The sequence below is a fragment of the Ursus maritimus genome, unplaced genomic scaffold, assembly GCF_017311325.1.
Source record: "Ursus maritimus isolate PB19 unplaced genomic scaffold, ASM1731132v1 scaffold_3, whole genome shotgun sequence".
In the NCBI taxonomy this organism is placed as follows: Eukaryota; Metazoa; Chordata; class Mammalia; order Carnivora; family Ursidae; genus Ursus; species Ursus maritimus.
The window spans coordinates 49,818,383-49,844,290 of record NW_024425563.1 but is presented as its reverse complement, the minus strand read 5'-3'; the positions used below and the strand labels follow the sequence as shown (position 1 = coordinate 49,844,290).

Genomic DNA, 25,908 nt, shown 5'->3' with positions numbered 1-25,908 from the left:
ACCACCTTGTCACTTGTTCTAATTGCAAATTCAAATGGACCTGAAAATATGTGTTGAGACTGAGGGTGTGTAAGGAACACTTGCACTATGTTCAGATAACATATTCCCAAATTACCAACCATCTTCTGATTTAATATAAGGATCATGGTAGAGCTATTTCCACAGCCATTTCATCCATTTAATTTCTTTTCTCTTACTAATTATTATCCTTTGGATAGGCCCAGCAGAGTCCGGTGTAATATTTTATTTTTTCAAATTTTTATATTTACTTTTAAAAAATATCTTTGAGATAAAGCTTATATAAATAGCATATATTTAAAGTGTACAATTTGATAAATGTAGATATATGTACCTGTGAAACATCAACATAATCAAGACAACATATATATCTAGCACCTCCAGAAGTTTCTTGGTATCCATTTATAATCCTTCCCTCCTGCTCCCCTGCCCCCCCGCATTCCAGGCAAGCACTGCTCTGCTTTCTGTCACTATAGTTTACATTTTCCTTGTTTTTATATAAATGGAAGCATGCAACATGAATCATCTTTGCTGTTTGTTTGTTTTTTTGAATCTGTCGTCTTTCACTCAGCATAATTCTTTCGGGATTCATCCATCTTTTTATGTGTAGTAGTAGTTGATTACTTTGTGTTGATAAGTAGTATTCCATTGCTTGGCTATACCATAGTTTGTTTATCCATTAACTGGCTGATGGACATTTTTTGTTGTTTCCGGTTTGGGGCTATTATAAATAAAGATGCTGTGGACATTTACATGTAAGTCCCTTGGGTGAATACCTAGGAATTGAAGGATTGGGTCGTGGGTAGGTATATGTTGAATTTTCAGAGAAGTGGCTGAACTGTTTTTCAGAAGTGATTGTACCAGTGTCCATTCCCCTCAGCATTTTATGAGAGTTTGAATTACAGCACATCTTCACCAACATTTGGTATGGTCAATCCTTATAATTTTAGACACCTATATAGGTGTGTAGTGATAACTCAGTATGATTTTAATTTGCATTTCTCTGATGACTACTTAATATTGAGGATCTTTTCATGTGTGTGTGTGTTTTTTTTAATGTCTGTTTTGGTGATTGTCTTCAAATCTTACCCATTTTTTATTGAGATTTTTTATTTAGTTTTGAGAGTTATGTATTTTGAATACAAATACTTTATCAAAATTATGATTTATAAGGATTTTCTCACAGTGAAAAGGCTTTTCATTCTGTTAACAGTGTAATACAAAGCTACAAAGCAGAAGTTCTTAATTTTGATGAAGTCCAATTTTTCCGTGTTTTACAGATTATGCTTGTATTATTCTGTGTAAAATATTTTTGTATAACCTAAGGTCATAAAGATTTTCTTCGATATTTTTTTTCTAAAAGTTGTGTAGTTTTATGCTTTACATCTAGCTCCAGAATCCATTTAGTGTATGAGTTTTTGTATAGTTTAAGATATGGATGAAGGGGGGGTTGCACGTAGATATCCAATTTTCCAGCCCCATTTGTTGAAAAGACTATTTCTTTCATCAAATTTGGAAGCATTTTGACTGTTAACCTCTTCAGATTATTTTTCTAGTCCCACTTCTTCTGTCCTTTGGTGACATCATTTCCGCATATATTAGGCTCCTTGAAGTTGTCCCATTCCTCAGTGATACTCCTCATTTACTTCAGTCTTGTTACTTCCCTGTTTTTTATCTTAGTTTCTGTTGCTGTATCTTCAAGTTTACTAATCTTGTTTTCTTCAGTGTCTAATCTGTTAGTCCCTTCTGGTGTTCTTTTTCCATCTCAGATATTTTGGTTTTCATCTCTAGAAATCTAAATTGAGTCTTTTAATCTCTGCCATGTTTCTACCTAACATGCCTAGTCTTTCCTCTAGCTTCTTGAACCTAAGACTATAATATATAAAGTTAAACTAACTATTTTAATGTCCTTCTCTGCTAATTTGATCATGTTTATCATTTCTGGATCACTCTTGATTTTTCTCCATATTTTAAATTATATTTTTCTGCTTATTTGCATGCCTGGTTATTTTTGATTGGTTATTATAAATCACGAATTTTACCTCGTTGAATGCTGGGTATTTTTGTATCCTTAGAAAATTCTTAAACTTTGTTCTAGGATACTGAAGTTACTTGGGAGCAGTTTGAATCCTTTCAGATCTTGCTTTTTAAGCTTTGTTAGGTACAACCAGAGCAGGATTAATTCTGGGGCATAATCCTTCTGACTATTCAGTGCCTCATGAATTAATGAGATTTTTCCACTCACCTTAATGAGAAAAGAAATTATTCCTGACCCTGTATGGCCTGCTGATACTGCTTCTTATCATGCTGGTTCTTTACCTGACTTTGAGTAGTTTCTTCATGCCCATGCACTGATCACTACTCTGCTGAAGACTGGAGGGAGTGCTCTGCAGTTCTTGAGTGTGCAGCCCTTTCCTCACTGAATACTCTGTTCTGTACATTGCAGCCACCTTGGTCTCCCTGGTTGCCCAGCTCATTTCCTCAACTTGGAGACCACATAGGCTCTACTGAGATTCTTCTTTCCTGAGTTGCAACCTGGGAACTTCCACTGTGCAGTGAGCAGGGGCAACTGAATAGTTCATCTTGTTTGTTTCCATTTTTTTTAGGAATCACTGACTTCTTTGCCTGATGTCCTAAAAAATGTTTTGTCAAATTTTGTCCAGTATTTTAGTTGTTTCAGGTTGGAGAGTCCTTTATTGGTTCATCTTAGTCAGAAGTGTGAGTCATTTTATCTTATTTTTATTACCATGAGAATTTAATTTTTTAAACAGGTGAATCATTCCCATAGTTCAAAATTCAAGAAATATAAATAGGTATTCAATTGAAATCTCTCTCATAATCCACTACAAACCTAGTCCTCACTCCCCATAAGAAACCATGCTATTAGTTTATCTTTCTAGAGTTCCTTTATTCATATGCAAGTAAAAGTTATATATTATTATTCCTGTTCCACCTCCTTTTCAATGAAAAGGTTACATAGGATGTACACTACTTGCTTTTTTCATTTAACCATGTATCTTTAGGATCTTTCCTTATTGGTACATAGACTGCCTCTTGACACACATCACCACCTCCCCACCCTTTTTAATAGCTGCATAGTATTATATCACATAGATTTATCATTTATCACATAGATTTATCATAGTATTATATCACATAGATTTATCATTATCCCTTTTACTAAACAATTACGTTGTTGCTTCCTATCTTTTGCTACTAGGAATAATTTAGTAGTTAATAGTCTTGTACATAAGTCATTTTGCATGTCTGAGCAACATTGCTGTTTAATACATTCCCAGAGGTGGATTACTAGGTGAGAAGATTTTTGCATTTGTAATTTTGATAGCTATTGTCAAATTGTTCTCCCGAGGGATTGAACCAGATCCTCCACTAACCTGTTAGGAAAATGCCTATTGGCCCATAGTTCCCGTCTTTAGAATGTTATCAAATATTTGGATTTCTGCAAATCTGGCAGGAAGAAAATGTTGTTATAATATAAGTTTTAATTCGTATTTCTATCTGAGTGATGTTGAACATTTCTTGTGTTCAAAAGCCATTTGTACTTCCCGTTCTCTGTTCTGTCTACTTTAGATTGTCAGTTGGTCAGTTTTTTCTTTTAGTGATAAGAATATGAGATTGAAATATTTTAGTAGGTTGTGTTTAATAACTTCTTAATAATGAGTGAACTGTTAACATACATAGTCTATTAGTAAAACACTTTACAATATACTTAATAAAATATTCTAAGTCTGGTTAAATCTCTAATGACTTTAAGGTCATTACAAATCTTTAGATCAAAGGTTGGGTTAATTGATTTTTCAGACAGATTTTTAAAAGTCAAAGTAAAACCAGGCTAATCTGAGTTTTTGAGCATGAGAGTAATGTTCTAAAATTAGTTCAATAAATGAAATAATAAAAATTGTTCCCTCTAGAAATGTTTTACATTTGAGAGACATTTTGTTCCACAAATAATGACATTTCCAGAACAATTTGATGGGAGTAGGGGAAAAATTATTTGAAATTTAGGCGATCTCAGAAAATCTGAACTTATGGCTACAAAATATATGTTGTCCCACAGATAAGAATGATAAACATTCCTGCTTAGATGACAGGATGCTCTTACTATTCATTTGGTGCAGCTTTCTTGAGAAGTAAGGAGTATCCAAGTATTTTTTTAAAAACTTTGTATACCCATCCTTTTTCTCTGCCTCATCTCAAACACCTCTACCTTTTTGCTTTTATCATTTATAATTTTCAGGTGTTATACCCTATGGACAATTAATGAGGGGAGTAGTTACTTTACCAAATGAGTGAAGTAATAAAATGGGCCAGTAGTTTGTTTATATTTTGTTAATTTATTATCAGTTTAAAAGTCTGGCTTTATTTATGCAATGAAAAATATATTTTTAGAGTTGCATCAGTATGGAGAGGCATCCAGCACACGTCCGTCAGGTATGATGTCATTCCAGGACATTCTCTGGTATTCCGTTTTTCTGTCTTATCAGCCAACTAAATTTACCTTGATTAAATAATAATTTGGGTTTTCTTTTTCCATTGCCAAAACATTGAGCTGCATGCCATTGTCAAGTTAGCCAGTTGTCACATTTTAGCAATCTTAATATTGTTTGTATGCTTGCTTTTTAGATATTTCTAAAATTGTATATCAAAAAAATTATTGGCTTACTGATTTTTTAAATAATATTTAGCCTTTCCAAAGTTATTGAAAACGTTCTGAATGCTTTCTACCAAAATTATCTAATTGTAAATAACTAAAATTTAGTCACGTTTCCAAACTTAGTTACTTTTAAATTATTTTAATATGCATCCATCACATTTTACCACACTAATAATATAATGTATCTGCTTGTGTTACTTGAATATCTTGTTTGGTTACATTTATAGAAGTATGATAACAAGTATGATAACAATGTTATTTTAACTAATTTTGTGCTTTTCTGCTTGTTAAAGTTTACCTGATGATTAATGCCAAGTCAGTTCTTCAGTAGATACAATTTGAATTTTTATAAATATGCATGAAAAAACTTGTAAGAAAGTAATCTAAACTTGCCATCAAATACAAAATGCTTAACTTATTAGGATTTACATTAAAGTGAATAAGCAAAATATTCCAGTTATTGGAGATAACTAATATTGGTAACTGGCATACTTTTATTAATAAAACATATTTAAAAGAAATTTGTATAGTTCATTGAATTTAAATTGAGAAATAGTTTCAAGCTCTTTTCATTGTTTTTCTGACAGTTAATTTAATGCTAATTATTTAAATCAGAGCAAGATGATTTCAGAAAAGTATTTTCCACACAAGTTTTGGCCAGTGTAAATCTGCGTGATCATAACAAATATATTACCAGTGATGAAAGTTGGGTTTTTAATTTTTTTTGAGTTACTAAGTATATTTCAGGTCTGACTTCAACATGAACATTCATTGTTTAATTTTGATTTCTGAGCACTTTGAAAAAGTACACCCCCCCCAAAAAAAAGTCCTATTATATCTGAAATATATGCCTTAAATCAGCTGCATATATTGTTTCTGGGTATTAATCAGAAAGTGGCATTTCACTGAATAAAAATTATGCAGTGTTAGAAAATCATGTGAAAAGACGGGAAGTATAAGAATGGTGAAGTATGATTGTTAAACTGTTGGTTTAAGATTAGACATTAAAATAGAAACAAAATTTTAATTGTAGTACTAATATTTATTTTCTTTAATGATGCCAAATTATTAATGTGTAATAATTGATATTTATTTGAGTGTGACAAGGTCCTTAGTTGAAGTACTAAGTAGTCAATTACAATTAAATCACAGTGATTTGAAAAAGATTTCAAAAATCTAGTGACAAATGATACATCTGTACTACTTTAAATTGTGCTGTGTTTTAGGTGTTTGTGAAATGTCATTTTGATTATAACCCATACAATGATAACCTGATACCCTGCAAAGAAGCAGGATTGAAGTTTTCAAAAGGAGAAATTCTTCAAATTGTAAACAGAGAAGATCCAAACTGGTGGCAGGTTAGTATGCTTCTCATAATTTCCTCAACTGCTTTTTTATTTTCAATCTTAGATCTGGCCAATATCTGAATATTCAGGAAGAAGGTATTAGCATTTGTTCCGATGATTTTTTCTGCATGAACAGCTCCAGCTTCATGGCTGCTAATTTTGTGGACAGAAGATCAAATTGAGAGGGAATTTGCGAGTAGCTGTTAATAAATGCAGACTTAACTAGCCTGTGGAGATATTCCATTGGTTTAGGGATTAGAACAGTTGGTTCTTCCACATGAGTGATTCCAGTAAAATATGGTATTGGGCAAGAACAATTCACTTGGGGTCATCCCTTCTCAGTGTTTGCTGTTGTTTAACTAGAAGTCTTTTACTATGTGTGTAATAGTGTCTTTATCTCTTGTCTCCTCTCTCTATATATATTCATGGCAAATAAAACATAATTTCTTAAGCTCTTAAATCTGTTTCCTTACCGCTCCTCAGTTACTGAGAAATGAAGGTTTGCTTTATGATTAGTGTTAGTTAGTTGGTCTTGGATTGAAATATGTGTATATGGAAAGAGATGTGTGTTATCACCGTATTTTCCCCAACTTCATTTTCTAAAGATCTCTGGGATCGTGTTCTTTTTCCTTTCCTCTAATACAGCTTTCAGAAATCTTTAGCAGCAGAATTAAGTTTGATTTTGTAATTGTTTACACTGTGTAATATTCAGAGCTGGAGAAACTGACAAATCAGGAAGTCTAAAATCCCTCAAACCATCAGAACAAGTGAGAGTCTCACTAAAAAGCAAGGTGTATGAGGAAAAGACCCAGAACCTAGCGCTAAACTCTGAATTAAATGGAAATGCTGGTAGCTCACATTAGCTCTGTTAAGTTATATTGACTTCTAAGGGGGAATGAATAACAAGAATGAGAATAGTCTTATTAATGTGTCCCTAAATTTAAGACATTATCGTGTACAAGTGCATTATGCAGTGAGAGAACTAAAGCATAGGTAAATTAAAAGGAATCCACAATCTCTGGATATTTCCACTGAATTTCTTAGAACTCTCATCAAAAAGTCTTTCTGTGGCTGTTTCTTTTATTGAAGTTTTCCAGGAAATTTTTCTTTTTCACCCCTCTCTGTGAGTGTCATCTCTTAGTTCTGTCTTCTCATCCTGTCACCATTATTTCAGTCTCTTCCCTGCATTTGGTGATGTTACTTTAATTCTATTTTTTAGGATTTAAATGGCTAAAAATGATGCCAGATTTTTCAGTGCTAGCTGTAAATATAAAAAACCCTAATTTTGTGGGATAAGCCACTAGCCGCCAGTTCCTTAGCCACTATTTTAAAATAACACTTTTTTGGATTTCAAAACTTAGTTTCTTGACTGTAGATGTAGTTTTGCCTATTTTAAACATAGGATATTGAGATTCTGTCTCTAGTAGGATTAAGGTTGATAGTAAATACCTTAGGGTGCTAATGAAATGTCCTTTTAATACATAAAATAGTATTTATCCTTTCTGCTCTTTGACTAACTTAACATTATAAATAAAAAGTTGTAGTAATTTAAAGATCCTGTATACCTTTGTGTTTTGGTCCCAAAATTTCGATACCAGATGGCAGACTGATTAGATGCCAGTTGATTCCTTAGTGCTAAAGTGTTTAAATATCTAAACTGACAATGCCATGAATTTAAATCTCACGGTAAATTTTGAAGTGCAATTGTGATATATTTTTACTGACTATTGCTTGTCCTGCTTACTAGAATATGGCCTCAAATTTTGGTCACTGAAATATATAATTCATTAATTTGATTCTAGGCTAGCCATGTAAAAGAGGGTGGAAGCGCTGGTCTCATTCCAAGCCAGTTCCTGGAAGAGAAGAGAAAGGCATTTGTTAGAAGAGACTGGGACAATTCAGGTGATGCGCTCAACACAATGTGTAACAAGTAGTTCTTCTCGGTCATCTTTTCCTCTTTCATCTGAATCAGCAAATGAATTTATTTAAAATATATCTAAAATCAATCCGTCCCATCTACTTTGTTGTATCTCTCTCAAAAGTAAACTTTTTGATCCCTGTCTGCCACCTGCTGGTATAGTATCAGAATTTAGTGGCTCAACTCACTCCTGCCCCCTTCTGCTTTGTAGGACACAAGACTGGAAAGGTAATTCTCCCACCCCTATAGAATACCACAGGGCAGTTTTATCATATTTTGACATACTGTTTTAAGTTCTATTTTTCTTGTCACCCTTCAGGACCTTTTTGTGGAACCATAAGTAGCAAAAAAAAGAAAAAGATGATGTATCTCACAACCAGAAATGCAGGTATGTTTTAAATACTTTTTGAAAAGTTCAAGTAAGGTAGCTTTATAGCATTAATTAATGTGGCATAAGCTCTTTAACTATATAATTTTAAATGAAAGTGACTCAGATTAATACCCAGTTTTAAGGGGCTATCACTTGAACACACGGTACAATATAATATGAAGACATTATTTTAATTTTAATATTATATATACTCATACTGTCACCAGAGTGTTTGGTTTATGAGTATAGTTTACAATAAAATGAATTGGTTAGGATTTATGCTTGTATTAATGAAGGAACAATGTTATTAAAACTATTCAGAAAACTTTGATGGTAATTTATGTATCATTTCTAAAGAAATGCCTTTAGGAAGATGCTAGAAGAGTTATGATTAAGGGCAACTATATTTTGCCTTAACATTGTCCATGATACTTTTGGGAAGATAGTACTGGACCAAACAAATCTTAGTCTGATCTAGTAGGATTCTCTCTTAAATCTTTTAGACTTAAAGAAAGATAAATATGACAGCTACCATAGTTATTCTTTTCAGTTCTAGAGGCTGATTAGGCATGATAGGCAGCTCTTTAAATGAGAGGGCCTTCCGAAAGGAATTAATAATCTTAAAGTACTTCTAGACTTCAGAGCTGCCTCTACACTAGTTACAAACGAAATACCATACTATAAAGGAAATAATATATAATAATAAATAATAATAATAATGGGAAAATAGACTCTACCTTAATATTGGTTTAATCTTCTGTGGAGAAATTTTGCAAAGAATGAGTTGCTGTTAAGATAATAACCTAAAGAAGAAGTGTTATTACTGGAGATTGAGAGTTATAACCCTAATAACAGATAATATACTATTTCAAATCCACTTTGGCCTTATTATTCATTAAATATATGTCCTTACAGCTTTCTTGCAAAAAAAAAAAAAACTTGGAATTTTCTCATTGACTAAGATTTAATTTTGGAATGTGTTTTGACTGAAAATAATTTGGCTCTAACGTTTTATACATAAATTCATAATCTTAAAATTTAATTGTCAGTATGTTCATATGCATTTTATTATTTATTAAACTGAGTCAACACACAGTAGTTATTCATTTATATTATTGGAAAAGCACACTCATTCTGTGGGACTGATGTAAGCAGCCACAGTAGGTGTACTGCTGTCTTTCTTATCTGATAACGCACTAGTTGGCTGAAAAAATTACATAGGCTAATTTGCAGTTTGATTACGTATATTAAAGGAATTATTTCTACTGATGAATTGGTAAGAAAGGTTTTAATGGATAGAATATATGATAAAGATAAAACACAGGCATTTTCTAGCTTACACAAATTTTTAAGGGCAAATGGATAGAAGACAACCAAGCTCTTATTGAACAGAATTGCAGAGATTTTTCATCCATCTAAAAGATAACCGAATATGACGATTTTCCATTTTCCTTTTACATTCAGAATTTGATCGTCATGAAATCCAGATATATGAGGAGGTAGCCAAAATGCCTCCCTTCCAGAGAAAGACATTAGTATTGATAGGAGCTCAAGGTGTGGGACGAAGAAGCTTGAAAAACAGGTTCATAGTGTTGAATCCCACTAGATTTGGAACTACAGTGCCATGTAAGTTTTCTCTCTTTGCTGTTTAATCGGCATCAAAGAGTAGGGTGGGGCAGATTATTATTTTTATTCCCAAATAATTTTTTTATTATGCCAGTGGAAATGAACTAGGAGAAGATATTGAAAAACTCAGTGACTCTACAGCTGTCTTGAAATAGTGCTGTAGCCCTGTTGGCTTGCTGCCTGGTGGCAGTTGCTTCTCCAAACTCTGTAGTCCAGAAATGTTTGTTAAATGCAAGTGTTAGGAGTTGTGGCAAAATCAGCACTAACTGTGTATTTTCTTGTGCAACTGATGTTTATCTGAAAAGTTGTTTTTGTTTTGTTTTGTTTTACCTATTTTAGTGTAAAGAAAAGAGGGAAACTTGCTGGATCCTCAGACCCCCTAGTGTGGCCATCCCTTTGTGAATTTTATGCATTCTCACTTGTAGCTCTATCCTGCAAGTTCATTAACCTGATTTTTGATAGCACATCCACAGCAATTCATCTTCCTGAGCAAGCAGCATTAATTAAAGTCACAAAGGTTGACACATAAAATAAAAATAATACTGATGAGAAGTATAACCATTTAATTAACCAGACATTCATCTTATTATCTTTGTATTCTTTCCCTATTTGCATTTTTACATGGGAAATTAAATAATGATGTCAGAAGTGTGCTTGATAAGAATGGAATCACATCAAGGAGTTAGAGTGATGTCATAGACTTGTTATAGGGACTAATATACATTTGTCTTTATTTTAGAAATATGTGGGACCTTACATGCTCTCTGCCCTGAACAATGCAGGAGACAAGCCAGCGTTGTCTTTATAACCCCTTTCTGTGCTTCTATTGCTTACCAAGCCCCCTTTTCATTAACATTATTTCTTTAGGTATAATTAATGCCATTAAGCTGTTAATTCTTAGCCTAATGTCATTCCATCTCTTTTAGGTGAATTTTAGAGTTTATCTGCTTTCGTCTAGTATATTTTGAGGTTTAATTTTCAGTGCGTAATCTTATTGCTAAAATTCTTATGGATTGGTTGGGGGAGTAATAACCTTGTGTGTGCTATTTGTAATCCCTTCAGGTTAAGGCCTTGGATTCCACTGTAGGCACTGTAAGTCACTAAATTCAGACAAATACTGGTTAAATAGTTAAGAAAATAAAAACCTCACTGTGACCAAAGTATTTTAAGTATTTTATTTCTCATTTTTATCAAGTTAATACATGTACAGACTTTAATCATAGATATGTTCTTAAAGATATGTTCTTAAAGATATGTAATGGAAAAATTAACTGCCTGTGTTGCTGTACCCTACCTTTGGCCTATTTACCAGAAACAGTTGCTTTTCGTGTTTGTTGCTATTTATTTTGGTAGTCTTCCATATTTCTTTATAATGCCATCATTCTGCAATTTCTTGCTTTAACCAATGTAAGCTTATCTGTTGACTTCCTGACTGTCTTCCCAATATAAAAATAATTCTAGTTTCAGTTCACTGAATTTTACTTTCTTCTCCCTCTCCTTCTCCCTCTCCTTCCATCCAGCAATTGATGGAGTTCCTTTTTTCTTCCTGTCTTTCCCTTAATTTCATATGTGTATGTGTATAATTTTATTTTAAACCAAAGACTCATCCAATAAGTCATATTTATTTTCTTGGAGACCTCTGTCTCAGAACCATAGATCTTCCTGCTTCAGTGAGGACGAGATGCTGTCCATTCTGGCTGCCCCACTGTTAACATGCGAATGTTACCCTTTGTTGTTTTCCTGGGTTGGCAGCAGCCTTGCTATGTTGGAACATATCTGCTTGGAACTTCGCAAGAAATGGTGTATGAGATAGAATTTATTTATCTTTGTATTTGAAGATGTTTATTTTCTGTCCTATAATTGATTGTTTAACCAAGAATAGAAATTTGAGATTGCAAACTCAAAAGATGTTACTCTTGAATCCAGTTCTGTTGAGGCCAGTGCCTTTGTAATCTTTGTTCTTTCATACGTGACCTTATTCTTCTTTCACAGACATTCAGGGTCTTTTGTTTGTTTCATTTTGTCGTTTTTCAGTATTTTGAAATTTAATGATGATGTACCTTCATGTACATCTTTCTTTATTCATTGTGCTGATGATCAGTGGGCTCTTCAGACTAGAGATTCCTGTCCCTTGGGTCTGGAAAATTACTATTTCTTGGATGATTTCTCCATGTTCTCTCTGTTCACTTTTTCTAGAATCTCTGTTTGCTGGATGTTGAGCATCCTGGATTCATCTTCTCAGTGTCTGTCTGTCTCTCTCTCTCTCTCTCTTATGATGATGTTGTCTATCCCTTTATCTTTTTGTTCTACTCTTTAAAAGATTACCTTGAGTTCGTTACTTTCTCTTCCATCAATGTTTTATCATGTGTAATCTTATTTTTCATTTTAGGATTTTCTGTTTGCTTGTGGGGGGCTATATCTTATGTATCTCTAAGAATAGTAAATAGTGTATTTAGGTTTTTGTCTATATATAGCTAAATTACTCTGCTTTCTTCTGGGTTACTTTTTCTGTTTATGGTGTGTTTGTGTTTGTTTTCTCGTTTATGCTAGAGAATTTTTTCCTTTTATATACCAATCCTTGGCTGTACATCCATACTTAAGTATTAAAACTGATTGGAAGCTCTGAGTACTTGAGCAGGTCTTGGCAACTGGCTGAGCTTTATTTTATGAGATGGCAAGGAGACAGCTGTTTTGTTGGGGGAGCCAAAAAGTTGGCGTAAAGTATTTTCGGGGGGAGCTGTTAAATTTTCCAGAGAAGAGTTTTCAGATATCCCCCTGCTGAGACTGTTCTCTAACAAGATGAAGAGGGAGAAGGTATAGATTAACCTGCTCCATATGCATAATTATATCCCGGCCTCTAGTTTTTAGCACCTTGCTTCAAAGCCCTAAATCTCTTCTGGGGATAAAGTAGTCCTACTCTCATCCGTAGCTCTCTAACACTTTATAGCTTACTCTTCCTTAATTTCTTTTAATAATATTTATAGTTTTCAGTGTACAAGCTGTATGCTTTTTTTATCAAATTTATTCCCAAGTATTTCAGTTTTCCTAATTTCCTTTTCAGATTCATTACAAGTGTATAGAAATACACCTGATTCATTTTTTAAATAATTTTTTTTATTATTTGAGAGAGACAGAGATAGCGAGAGAGAGCATGAGTGGGGAGGAGAGGAAGAAACAGGCTCCCTGCGGAGTCCGATGCAGGGCACAATCCCAAGACTCTGGGATCATGACCTCAGCCGAAGGCAGACTCTTAACCTTGACTGAGCCACCCAAGCGGGTATCCTTTAACCTTGCTGAACTCGTTGATTTGTTGTAATGTTTTTGCAAATTTCTCAGGATTTTCTGTACACAAGATCATGTTATCTGCAAACAGAGACAGTTTTCCTTATTCCTTTAAACTGGGTGCCCTTTAGTTCTTTTACTTGTCGAATTGCCCTGATTAGAACCTCCAGGGCAGTGTGGAAGTGGCAAAAGTGGACGTCCTTGTCTTGTTCATGATCTTAGAGGGATACTATTCAGTCTTTCATCACTAAATATGATGTTAGCTGTGGGTTTTTTGTAGATAACCATCATCAGGTTGGAGAAATTCTCTTCTATTCCTAGTTCATTGACTTTTATCATGAGAAGTTACTGTATTTTACCAAATGTTTTTTCTTCATTTATTGAGATGGTAACATGATTTTTGGGTTTTATTCTTTTACATTAATTGTGTTCCTGTGGTAAATTCCATTTAGCCGTGGTGTATAATCCTTTTTATATGCTTCTAGAATCAGTTTGCTAGTATTTTGTTGAGTATTTATGCAGCTATATTCATAGGAGATACTGGTCCATAGATTTCATTTCTTATGATGTTGCTGATGTTGATATTTGTGGTAATACTAAACTCATAGATTGAATTGGGAAGTGTTCCTTTCACTTCTATTTTTTTGGAAGAGTTTGTAAAGGATTGATGTTAATTCTTCTTTAAATGTTTCATAGAGTTTACCCTTGAAGCCATTCGATCCCTGGGTTATTTTTGCAGGAGGTTTTGATTACTGATTCAGTCTTCTTATTTTTCGTAAGTCTACTGAGGCTTTCTGTTTCTTTTTAATGGGTTTCAGAATTTCTGCAGTACCCATGGTAATATCTCCTCTTTTATTTCTGATTTTAGTAATTCAAGTTCTCTCTCTTCTCTTTTTGGTTAGTCTCCCTAAAGGTTTGTCACTTTTGGTGTTCTTTCGGAAAAAAAACCAACATTTGCTTTTGTTGATTTTTCTATATTGGTTTTCTGTTCTCTGTTTAATTAATTTCTGTTATCGTCCTTATTATTTTCTTCTTTTTCTAGGTTTAGTTTGCTATTTTTCCATTTTCTTTAGGTGGAATATTAGGTTACTGGATTGAGATCTTCATTTTTAACAGGCATTTGCAGCTATAAATTTCCCTAGAAGCAACTGTTTTAGCTACATCTCATAATTTTTGGTATTGTGTCCTTGTTTCCATTCATCTCAAAGTATTTTCTAATTACATTGTGATTTCCTATTTGACCCATTGGTTGTTTAGGAGCACATTGTTTAATTTCCACATATTTTTGCGTTTCCCAAATTTCTTCTGTTACTGATTTCCACTTCATTCCATTGTGGTTAGTGAACATTGTATGATTTTACCTTTTTAAAACTCATTGAGACTTACTTTATAACCTCAGATATGGTCTGTTTGGAAGAAAGTTCCAGGTATACTTGGGAAGAATGTGTATTCTGCTATCATTGGGTGAAGTCTTCTACAGATGTCTCTTAGGTTTAGTTGGTTTGTAGTATTGTTCAAGCCTTTTATTTCCTTGTTGATCTCCTGCCTGTTTGTTCTATCCATTATTTGAAGGTGTGGTATTGAAGTCTCCAAATATTATTGTTGACTTAATTATTTCTCCCTTCAATTCTGTCAGTTTTTACAGTACGTGTTTTGGGAATTCTGTTGTTAGATGCATATATGTTTGTATTTTTAAAATCTTTTTGATGGATTGACACTTCTGTCATTATAAAATGTTCTTTGTCTCTAGTAAGTTTTTGTCTTTATTTTATGTGAGATATATATATATCTCCACTACAGGTCTGTTTGTATGGGGTATTTTTTAGTCCTTTTACTTTCAACCTACTGATGTCTTTGAATCTAAAGTGTGTCTTTTGGAGACAGACATGTAGTTGGGTCATGGTGTTTTGTTTGTTTAAATCCATTCTGCCAGTCTCTGCCTTTTAATTTGAATATTTTATCCACTTAATGTAAATGTCCCTCACTGTGGGTTTACCTGATTGTTTCCCCATGATTAGGTTCAGGTCATGCATTATTAGAAAAACATAAATCATGTTTTATCCTTCTCTGAACATTACATAGTAGGTCCATCTTGTTAATCTGTCCCATTACTGATGATGTTAACTTTGATTATTGATTTACATCATGTCTGATAGATTTCTTCAGTGTAAAAGGTAACTTTTCTTCCATTTGTCATTAATAAGTAATCTTAATAAATCTGTTCAAAGATATTTTGAAACTGTGTAAGTATTCTCCTCAACAGACTTTTACCCAATTGTTGTAGTATCCATCAATAATTCCTTAATTTAAAATCTTTTCCTGAATTTGGGGAAACAACTACTAGGACACTAAAATCCTTTCTGACATTGTTTGAATACACATTCATTTCCTAGTATCCTTGTAGGTAGGTCATTTGACGAATTTGTTTCTGGCAAGTATAGAAATGTGGTTTGTTGAATGGCTGAGCTCTTTGGGAGTACAAACAGGAAACAGCTTTATTTTCATCTAACCACTGACTTCATCCATGCTCTGTTACATCTTCTTTCTCTCTACTTTTCCCTCAGCCCCCTAAAAGATTCAGTAACTTTCCAGTCACTTTCAGTTATAAGAACTGTGTCATTTTCCCAAATAAGACTTTATTTTGGGTGTTTAAAAAAAAGGCTACTCCAATTCACAGTCTCAACGTTGCATCCAGTTCATTGTTTCTCCCTTCCTCACAGCTCATTTCTGATCCTTGGCTTGGGACCTGTATTGTAAGGGGAAGAGTATAGTTTGTTTTATTACTCTCCCTTCACATCCTACTCTGCTGCTTCTGGTTTTCATGGTCAGGGCAGGAAGAGTGGGGAATAAAGGGTTGTCGTGTAAAATCTTGCCTTTTGGAGACTGGAGTTCTTTATGTCACAAATGCCCAAATACTGTCTCTTCATTGAAGTAGGTTCTTTGGAGACTCTGTAGAGACCTCCATACTTTGCCATTCCCTGGCCAGGGTATTATGATCTCCAGCTGTCCCCTTGAGACCATGCCAAGCTCCAATCCCATACTTCATATTCTCTTTTGCTTGGTTTTCTACCCTTCATTCTGTCTTTCTGTGCAGGATACTTTCAGTACAGTTCAGCCAGGCTATCTTTTGAATGCACAAACACAGACACACATACACACCCCACAGGAAACTCATTCCTGCTTTGCCAAACAGTGGGAGTACAAATCACCCCACTGCTACAGTATGTCATCATGGGTTTTCCGAATTCATCAGGGAGAATCATTTTACCATGGGGTAAGGGAGAAAAATATAAAGCGTTCTTCCCTGAACGTACAATTCATAACCTCAGTGACTCCTTTCTGAGTATATAAAAGATAGAGTAGGTGGACAGATGATCCTAGGACCAAGTTGGCCACTTTTTAGTAAACTCTGTAAGAGGAGGCTATATATCCTTAGCATTTTAGCTTCTACTTGGGACTTGAGGGACACTGTGAAACTGCAAAAAGAAAAAAAAAAAAAAAACCTTATTCAGCATTCTGTTTAGAGATATAACAAACACAAAGTAACTTCTCTTTACGGAATTATGACCATATTATTCATATAAAAATTTCCATACTTTTTTTCCTACTTAACACACTGGTCTTTATTTTCTTCAGATTCCTCAAACTTATCATTTATACCTTTTTGTTCTTATTGGTCCCACAGTGTGGAACACCCTGTCTCCCAGATCTTCAAATGCTTGAATTTTACTTTTAATTCAGATCTCACCTTCTCGGAGGCCTTTACTTACCATTCCATCTAAAGGAGCCTCCCCAGTACCTAGTGCTTATGTTTCAGCACTTAAATTCTTATTTTTTATTTGACTACTCACCTATCTCCACATTCAAGAACATGTCCCATGAGAACAGAGAGCTGCTTTGTTTTTTGTACTTCTGTAGACCAAGAATCTAGAGTAGGGTCTGGCACATAGGATATACCCAAGAAATATTTGATGAATAAATGAATGAACATTATATCATGAGTTTTTTCCTCACAAGTCATTGTATATTTTTATGTAAATATTAATCCTACAACAACAATAAAACAAGCAACCCAATTCAGAAATGGGCAAAGAACTTGAATAGACATTCCTCCAGAGAAGATCTGCAAATGGCCAATAAACACATGGAAAGATGCTGAACATCACTGATCATTAGGGAAATGCAAATCAAAACCCCAAAAATATACCACTTGATACCCATTAGGGGATGGTATTATACGTTAAAAAAAAATAATAACAAGTGCTGGCAAAGATATAGAGATATTAGAACACTTGTATATTACTGATGGGAATGTAAAATGGTATACTTCTGGGGAAAACAGTATAGCAGTTCCTCAAAAAAATAAACATAGCATTATGTATGATCTAGCAATTCAACTTATAGGTATATACCCAAAAGAATTGAAAGCAGGGACTGGGATATTTGTACATGAATATTCATAGCATTATTTACAATAGCCAAAAAGAAATAGTCAAATGTCCATCAATGTATAAATGGGTAAACTAAGTTATATGTACAGGCAATGGAATATTATTCAACCTTAAAAAAGAATGAAATTCTGACCCATGCAATAATATGGATGAACCTTGAAAACATTATGCTGAATGAAGTAAGCTAGATACAAAATGACAGATATTGTACAATTCCTTTTATATGAGATACCTAGAATAATAAAATTCATAGAGACAGAAAGTGAAGTAGTGGTTACCAGGGCCTAGGAGAAGGTGTAATGGAAAATCTGTTTAATGGACACAGAGTTTCATGTGGGATGATGAAAAGTTCTGGAAATGGATAGTGGTTGCACAACAATATGAATGTACTTAATGCCACCAAAGTGTGTATTTAAAAATGTTTAAAATGATCAATTTTATGTTACGTCTATTTTACCATGATAAACCTAAAAAAAAAAATAACTTCTTAATATTCCAGCATATAAGTATAGTGTTATTGCCCATTTATATGGTTTGGATAGTTATGTTTGTTATAAGAGATAATAAAGTGCGTATATATAAATCTCGAATATAAAATTATTAGATCAAAAAATATACAGAGATGTTTCAATTTCTTGATTTCTTAGTGCCAAATTAATTTCTAGAAAGATAGGCTGTTTTGCCTTTCAATAGTAAATAAACAAATATTTTAGTGAGGATTCCAATCTGAATTTTTATATAGAAAGATTTAAACATCAGGGTAACTCTCACTTCTTCATATAATGTAGGTGTGTTTTACTTCTCTTTAAATCATTCACATTTATATAGCGTCTATTTTTTTTTTAAGTCACACAATCAACACACACACACAACCACTGCAAAAGTGTGACAAGTTTGCCTAATTCCTGATATATAGTATTGTGCTGCATATTGTCAGGTGGTATAGATCAGGAAGTCTCATAAGGAAGGAGGTAAATGCTGGGATTGTATTAAATTGATTTTTCTTGGGTTGCCTGGGTGACTCAGTTAAGCGTCTGCCTTCACCTGGGATCCAGCCCCGACTCTGGCTCCCTGCTCAGTGGGGAACCTGCTTCTCCCTTTCTCTTTGTACCTCTCGCCTGTTTGTGCTCTCTCTTGCTCTTTCTCTCTCTCAAATAAATAAATAAAATCTTAAAAGAAATAGATTTTTCTTTACATATTACTAAATGATTCTAAAATAGAAAAAATTATTAATCCACGGGGATGGGCTACCTTATGAATCAAGTTTGATTGACATCTTGAGTTTAATTAACAAAAAAATATTACTTTGTTGTTTCCTCATTATTTGAAGAGCTATAAAAATTTAGAATTTTGCCATGATGATTAAATTCTAAGAAATCAGATTGTTTGCTTAGCATATAAACCTAAGAAATGAGTTGTAGTGACCCTATTCTAATTTCTCTGTCTTAAGAATGGAAAGGGACTTAAATATGTGGCAATATAGTTTTTGGGTTTTGATTTTTGTTTTGCCGTGTTTTGTTTGAGTTTTCACTGGAGAATGAGCTTGTTTTAAAGCTCACTTGTGAACTAAGGGCACCTGGGTGGTTCAGTCAGTTCAGCGCTCAGGTCATGATCTCTGGGTTGTGGAATCAAGTCCTGCGTTGGGCTCTGTGCTCAGCACAGAGTTTTGAGATTCTCTCTCTCCTCTCCCCCTGCCCCCGCTTATATGCATGCTCCCCCTTTCTGTCTCTTTAAATGGATAAATAAAATATTTTTAAATTTTTCACTTGTAAACTAAAAACATTTTGCCAAGCATTAAGATTCTCTCAACATGGAGGTGGTGATGGGGGCAATATGTGTGGCTATACATATTTATTTCAAGCAGCACATTCCCATATATGGTTTCACTGTAGAGCTTCACCAAAAAAACAGTACTCTTCTAAAATTATATTCACAGATATTGAGCCAAGTCCTAGTACGTGTGCTTAATGATATCCTCAGATATTCTACATGTATAAGTACTTGATTTATATCTGATCTAGCCAAAATCAGGATAAGGCTAAACTGTAACATAACATACACACACACACAAATTACTTTTCTTCTTCCAAGCTAGCGTTAACAAATTGGTAGAGTACCTAACTGCATCTTTGCAACAGTTTGAAAGAGAATTTCCTTTCCTATGCTAGCCCAAGTTGCAAAGGAGTTGTATATCTCTGGAAGTGCTTAGAACTCCAAACTATCAGACAAAAACGATCTTCTAAATTTCTACTTGGTCTGTTTACTTTTATTCTCTCAGAAAAAAATAGGTTAGAGTAGAGGAAGTTAATAGAACATAACAACATCAAGTGTGGCTAAATCCACCACCAACTTGCAGAACAGAACAGTTAACATTTCAGAGTATCAATAAGTAGGAGGTTAAAATAAGGTTTGGTGTTAGGGTGAGGAAAAGGATAGATAATTGGTGGGTAAAACTATGCTTCAGAAGATGGATAATACCAACTAAAAATAGAATTTTGCTCACTTGTTGGGTGCTCAGTTAAGAAGTGTTCAAGTGTAAATTGCTTAGGGGGAATGCTGGTGGCAACTGGAAAAGGTATTCACATACAATATACCTCACTCTTATTGTAGGACTCAGTTAAGAATTTTAATTTAGGACTCTGTTTCTATGTAAATATATTTTCAGTTTCAAGCTGACTTCATAAAAGCACTTTTTTTTAATATAAATTGTGTATTGGGGACTATCTCTTAAGACATTCCTATAGGTTAGGGGTCAGCAAACTTTTTAATTAAAGGGCCACAGAGTAAATATTTTAGGCTTTGTGGGCCCTCTGGTCTGTGTCACAACTACTACACCATTGTAAAATGAATGAAACCATAGGTAATAAAACAAATGTGCTATAGCTGTGGTCTAATAATACTTTATTTACAAAAATAAGAAGCAAACCAGATTTGGCCATAGGTCATAATTTGCCAACCCCAAACTTAATGGAAAAATGTAAAGCTACCCTGTGCATTTTAGTCTCAATTTTAATACCCTGTGTTCTCTTTGTATAAATTCTCAACATTATTTTAGTTACTTCACGGAAGCCAAGGGAAGATGAAAAAGATGGTCAGGCATATAAATTTGTGTCACGGTCTGAGATGGAAGCAGATATTAAAGCTGGAAAATATTTGGAACATGGGGAATATGAAGGAAATCTCTATGGAACCAAAATAGATTCTATTCTTGAAGTTGTCCAAACTGGACGAACTTGTATTTTGGATGTCAACCCACAAGTAAGCTGCATGGATTCCAAAGCTGTTTTTAAAATTTTAATTCCTGTGGAGTTTTTGTTGGGTTTTATTTTCAGATCATGAGGGTGCCTCTTTCTATTACCTGTTGGTGATAGAGAACCTTTTTATGCATCCACAGCTAGTTAAATAAATCTCTGTTCAAAAATTAACCAACAGAGGTTTGGATAGCAATAGAACTTGATAGAAGTTTAGTATTTACTTACTTGCTAAGGTAACATGTAAATGCATGTGTTAGGAAATGTTGATTTTAAAATTTCAGCAAAGCTGCAACATAAAGAATAAAGAAAGTCACACCCCTTCCCAACCAACACACACACACACACATACACACACTGTTCTCTTCCCTCTCATTCCCTCCCTCTCTCTCACTGACCCCTTCTCACCCCTCAACACTCAACCCAACTTAACTTCCGTACTCAGAGATAATTATTGATAGTTTGGTATATATCTTTGTCATTTTAGTATGCCTTAAATACAGGTATATATCTATATAATTTTATTAGATTTTTTTGTGGGTTTTCTATTTTTCTTTTTTACATAAATAGGAAAATTCCATATAGATTCTTTAGCTTTTTTCCATTAAATCTTTCTCTTGAAGATCTTTTCATGTCAGTTGCTGTAGAGCGTTTTTAGTTCTTCGTAATTGCTGCATAGTGTTTTACAGTACCAGTGTATATTAATTTATATAAGCACTCTCAACAGACACAGATTATTTCTGCTTTTTCAATATTAACAGAATTCTACAAGTAACAGAAAGCATTTACATCGTTCTTGGTGATTTTTGGATCATTAAGTTCAGTACTTTCCTCCGTTCAAGAGGATTAAAGGGTAGTATGACTGAGGTCAGAACACAGTTAATGAATCACTATTTTAGGAAAGTACTGTATGTAATCAAAAGGCTAGAAGGGGGCAAGTATTATATCCTTCATCCTTGGTGAGAGGGCAGACAGACTTTGATTAGTTAGCATTTATTATAAATTAAAAGGTAACATAATACAAATTCTAATCCCATATAAATTGGTTTGCAACTGTTCTTCCACACAGGCCCTGAAAGTGCTGAGGACATCTGAGTTCATGCCCTATGTTGTATTTATTGCTGCTCCAGAGCTAGAGACATTACGTGCCATGCACAAGGCAGTGGTGGATGCTGGTATCACTACTAAGCTTTTGACGGTGAGCGGTTCTTTTCAGGCTAACAATATTATTTTACTCCTAAGATTTTTTTTTCTTTTGGGCATGTTTAATTCTAGTCATATTTACGAAATGAATACACTGTATGATGTATTACAGAATAAACATTCATGAGATGTAGCTAGGATTTGGAACAGTATGGCCTTTACTTAAAAATCATTGTTCACTTTATTTATTTTATTTTATTTTATTTTTTTAAAGATTTTATTTATTTATTTGACAGAGAGAGACAGCCAGCAAGAGAGGGAACACAGCAGGGGCAGTGGGAGAGGAAGAAGCAGGCTCATAGCGGAGGAGCCTGATGTGGGACTCGATCCCGGTACGCCAGGATCACGCCCTGAGCCGAAGGCAGACGCTTTAACGACTGCGCTACCCAGGCGCCCCACACTTTATTTATTTTAAAACACGAGTTTAGGGGTGCTTGGGTGGTTCAGTTGGTTAAGCATTTGTCTTTGGCTCAGCTTGTATTTTCAGGGTCCTGGGATCAAGCACCACGTCAGGGTCTCTGCTCAGCAGGGAGTGCTCCCCCCCCCTCTCAAATAAATAAATAAAAATCTTACACACACAAGTTTATTCCCCTGCTACAAATAAAATGGAGCAGTATTAAAATATGCCTATTAATCCAACTCTCATTTTGCCAGTAAGGAAATTGGGCTCCAAGACCATTAACAAGCATATTCATCATAAGGTTTAGTACTGGTAGTTAGTTCTGACTTTTAGTTTCTGTTACATGTTTCCCCTTGTTCTTCCTCTCTCTCTTTTCATATTATGGGAAATTTAAAATACATACGAAAGAGGAAAAAAATGAACTCCCAAATTCCCATCACCTAGGTTCAGCAATGGATGGCCATTTCTGTTTCAATTAGACTTCTCTTCACTTCCTCCCTAACTTGAATTATTTTAAAGCAAATCTTTGATATGTCAACCGTAAATATTTCATTATCTATCTCTAAAAGATAAAAGACTTTTTAAACATAACCATAACACCATTAACACAAAAACATTAAAAAGAGCAACTTCTTAGTGTCATCAGTATACCATCCATATTTGAATTTCTCCAAGATTTATAATTTTTTTTACAGTTAATTTAACTCGGATCCATATAAGATCAACATATTGCATTTACTTCATATCTTCTAAATTTCTTCCCCCCCAGCTTGAGGATAATTGACCTATAATAGACTGTACATACTGAAAGTGTACAACCTGGTAAGTCTGGGCATATGTATACCCCATAAAGCCATCACAGCAGGATAATAGATGTGTCCATCACCTCCAAGGGTGTCCTTGTGCCCTTTCAGGATCCCTCCCTCCCACTGCATCTTCTTCTGTCTACACTGTTTCTGATAAACCTTGAAATCACATAGTGTTAATCCTCTTTGTTCTCTTTCAGGTTTCGCCATGTCTCTATTTAACTTTTTGAATATCTGAAACATAGTTGTAGTAAGTGCTTTCATGTCATCATGTACTAATTCTGACATTTGTGTTAGTTCTGGATCAGTTTTGACTTGAATGACTTTTCTCCTCACATTGGCCATATTTTCTGCTTCTTTTCCTAGTAATTTATTATTGGTTGCCAGACACTGAGCTTTGTTCTAGGATGTACTTTTTGGGAAATAGTTTGTTCCTTTCAGGTGTTGCTTTTAAAATGTGTTAGGTAAGACCAGAACCGTTCTTAATCTGGGGGCAATTATTTTCCACTCCTTGGCAAGACCATTTGAGGACTCTTCCAAATGGCATGTGCATCAAGGTTTTCTGTTCTTCCTGGTGAGAAGAGGTCCTGTTCCTGGCTCAGGTCGAACACTTCTCATTTTTTCTGGTGGTTCTCTGGTGGCCTCAGGTAGGTTTACACTGCCCTATTGGTATACAGCTATAAGCTGGAAGAGGGGACCATTTGCAAGTCTCCGAAGTTCTCTCTCCATGCTGCTGTTCTGTTCAGGTATTCTGTCCTGTGAACTCTTGCCACCTTGGTCTCTGGGCTCTCAGCTCTGTCCCATCTTGGAATGTTGGGTAGGCTCCTTCTGGGCTCCACCTTGTGTATTGCAGCCTAGAAGGTCTTTTAAGACAATAAGCTGGGGTAGTTGTAGGGCTCACTTCATTTGTTTCCTGTTTCTGCAAGATATCAGTCTTTTGTTGCCTCACGCACAAGGTCTTAAAAACTGTTGTTCCGTACATATTGTCTGTTTTCATTGTCAGGTAGTAGGGTTAGTCTGATGTCTATTACTACATCTTAGCTGGAAGCAGACATCCATTTACTTTTTCTAATCTGTAAATTCTCACTCCCCACTTCCCCTGTCTTGTAACTTTCTAATTTAGTTGTTCAGTGGGTTAGAGCGCCTGGGTGGCTCAGTTGGTTAAGGATTCAGCTCTTGATTTGGGCTCAGATCATGATCTCAGTGTTGAGGGATCAAGCTCCTGCTCTAACAACAAAAAAGTTGGGTCAGTTATCCTATAGAGTGCTTCAAAGTCTAGATTTTACCAATTTTGTCCCCATTGTGTCATTTTCTCTCTATTCCCTGTGAACTAATAGAAGCTTGGACAGATATAAGTTTACTTTTTCCCCCAAGAATAATTAATAACTGATACTTCTTGTCTTGTTAGATTATGAGTTATATGAAAGGCTCTCTCTTTTTTGTGATAAGATCAGTCAGTGGGTTCAAATGTTGTGAGCCTGATCTGTAAAGTTCTCCAGTAGCTTTTTGCCTAGTGATTTTGGCAAGTTTTATTCATCTTTGCCTGGATCACTTATGCTTTAGGGATTGTAAAATGATAACACTCAAGTTTGTCATTCTTTCTGAATGTATAAACTAGAGTTCTTCTAAGAAATAACCTTTCCTCATCAACTAGTTGATTACTCTGAAGTAGAGTTCTTGCAGGAAAGTCAGGGTATATGCTGATACTTTCCTTTTGATGGGTCAGTTTTCAGAATAATGGATTTGTTCTGAGAGCCCCCAGAAGCAACAGGTGATCAAATAAGATTTGTTTTCTTTGTCTTTTAGTTTTGTTATGAGCACCTGATGTGAGTTTTTGATGTGGTTACTCTATTACAGTTATTCTTATTGGTGCTCAGATTGTCCCATTTTTGACCAATAGGAGCTTATTCAAGTTGGCCCTTGAGACCTTATTTCATGAGCCCAGTAGTCTCAGCTTCCTTGCTATCTGGTATGACAGATGTTCCAGGCTCCTCTTGTACATTTTCTGTTCTAGGCCAGGTATCAGCTGTTTTTTCAAAAGCTCTGGTTCCTTTTAGAGTAAAAGGTATTTTAAGACCATAGTACCAGGGGTGCACATTGTCCACAAGATTGATCATTGTTTCTAGCTATACCTTTCAGGTAGACAGCTAGGATATATGTTTTCTGTTGTATGTATGAAGGAAACCATATCATGAATTCATATTGCTATATCCCATTCAGATGCAGAATTACAAGGTTTTTATTTAACCTCTTTTATCTTATCTCCATTCTGAGTACTGAGTATCCCAGTTCTCAAAAACACTGGGAATGTTAGAATATTGCTCATTTGCTTTATCCCACAGTACACACACAACAGCCTGAGAATAAGTACACCAACACTACCAGGTGTGATTACCATGAACTAGTTTTTTGGTGGATTGTGGTTTTTTTTGTTTTCGGTGGTGGTGGTGGTGGTGGTGGTGGTGATGGTGATGGTGGGTTTTGTTTGTTTGTTTGTTTTTGTCCTTAAGGTTTATCTCACTGAGTATATGCAGTCAAATAGCTGTGTTTTAAAGTCTCTTG

The 25,908-nt window shown here is 34.6% G+C and overlaps 1 protein-coding gene across 2 annotated transcripts in view; it reads left to right on the top strand.

The window, feature by feature from the left end:
* PALS2 (protein associated with LIN7 2, MAGUK family member) overlaps nt 1-25,908 on the top strand; it is a 109,263-nt gene that overhangs the window by 78,632 nt on the left and 4,723 nt on the right. For both annotated transcript variants that reach the window (XM_040644182.1, XM_040644184.1), the window contains exons 6-11: nt 5,920-6,051; nt 7,842-7,941; nt 8,277-8,345; nt 9,792-9,953; nt 20,742-20,944; nt 22,007-22,135. In XM_040644182.1, coding sequence (XP_040500116.1) covers nt 5,920-6,051; nt 7,842-7,941; nt 8,277-8,345; nt 9,792-9,953; nt 20,742-20,944; nt 22,007-22,135 — 795 coding nt within the window. The remainder of the gene's footprint in view (nt 1-5,919; nt 6,052-7,841; nt 7,942-8,276; nt 8,346-9,791; nt 9,954-20,741; nt 20,945-22,006; nt 22,136-25,908) is intronic.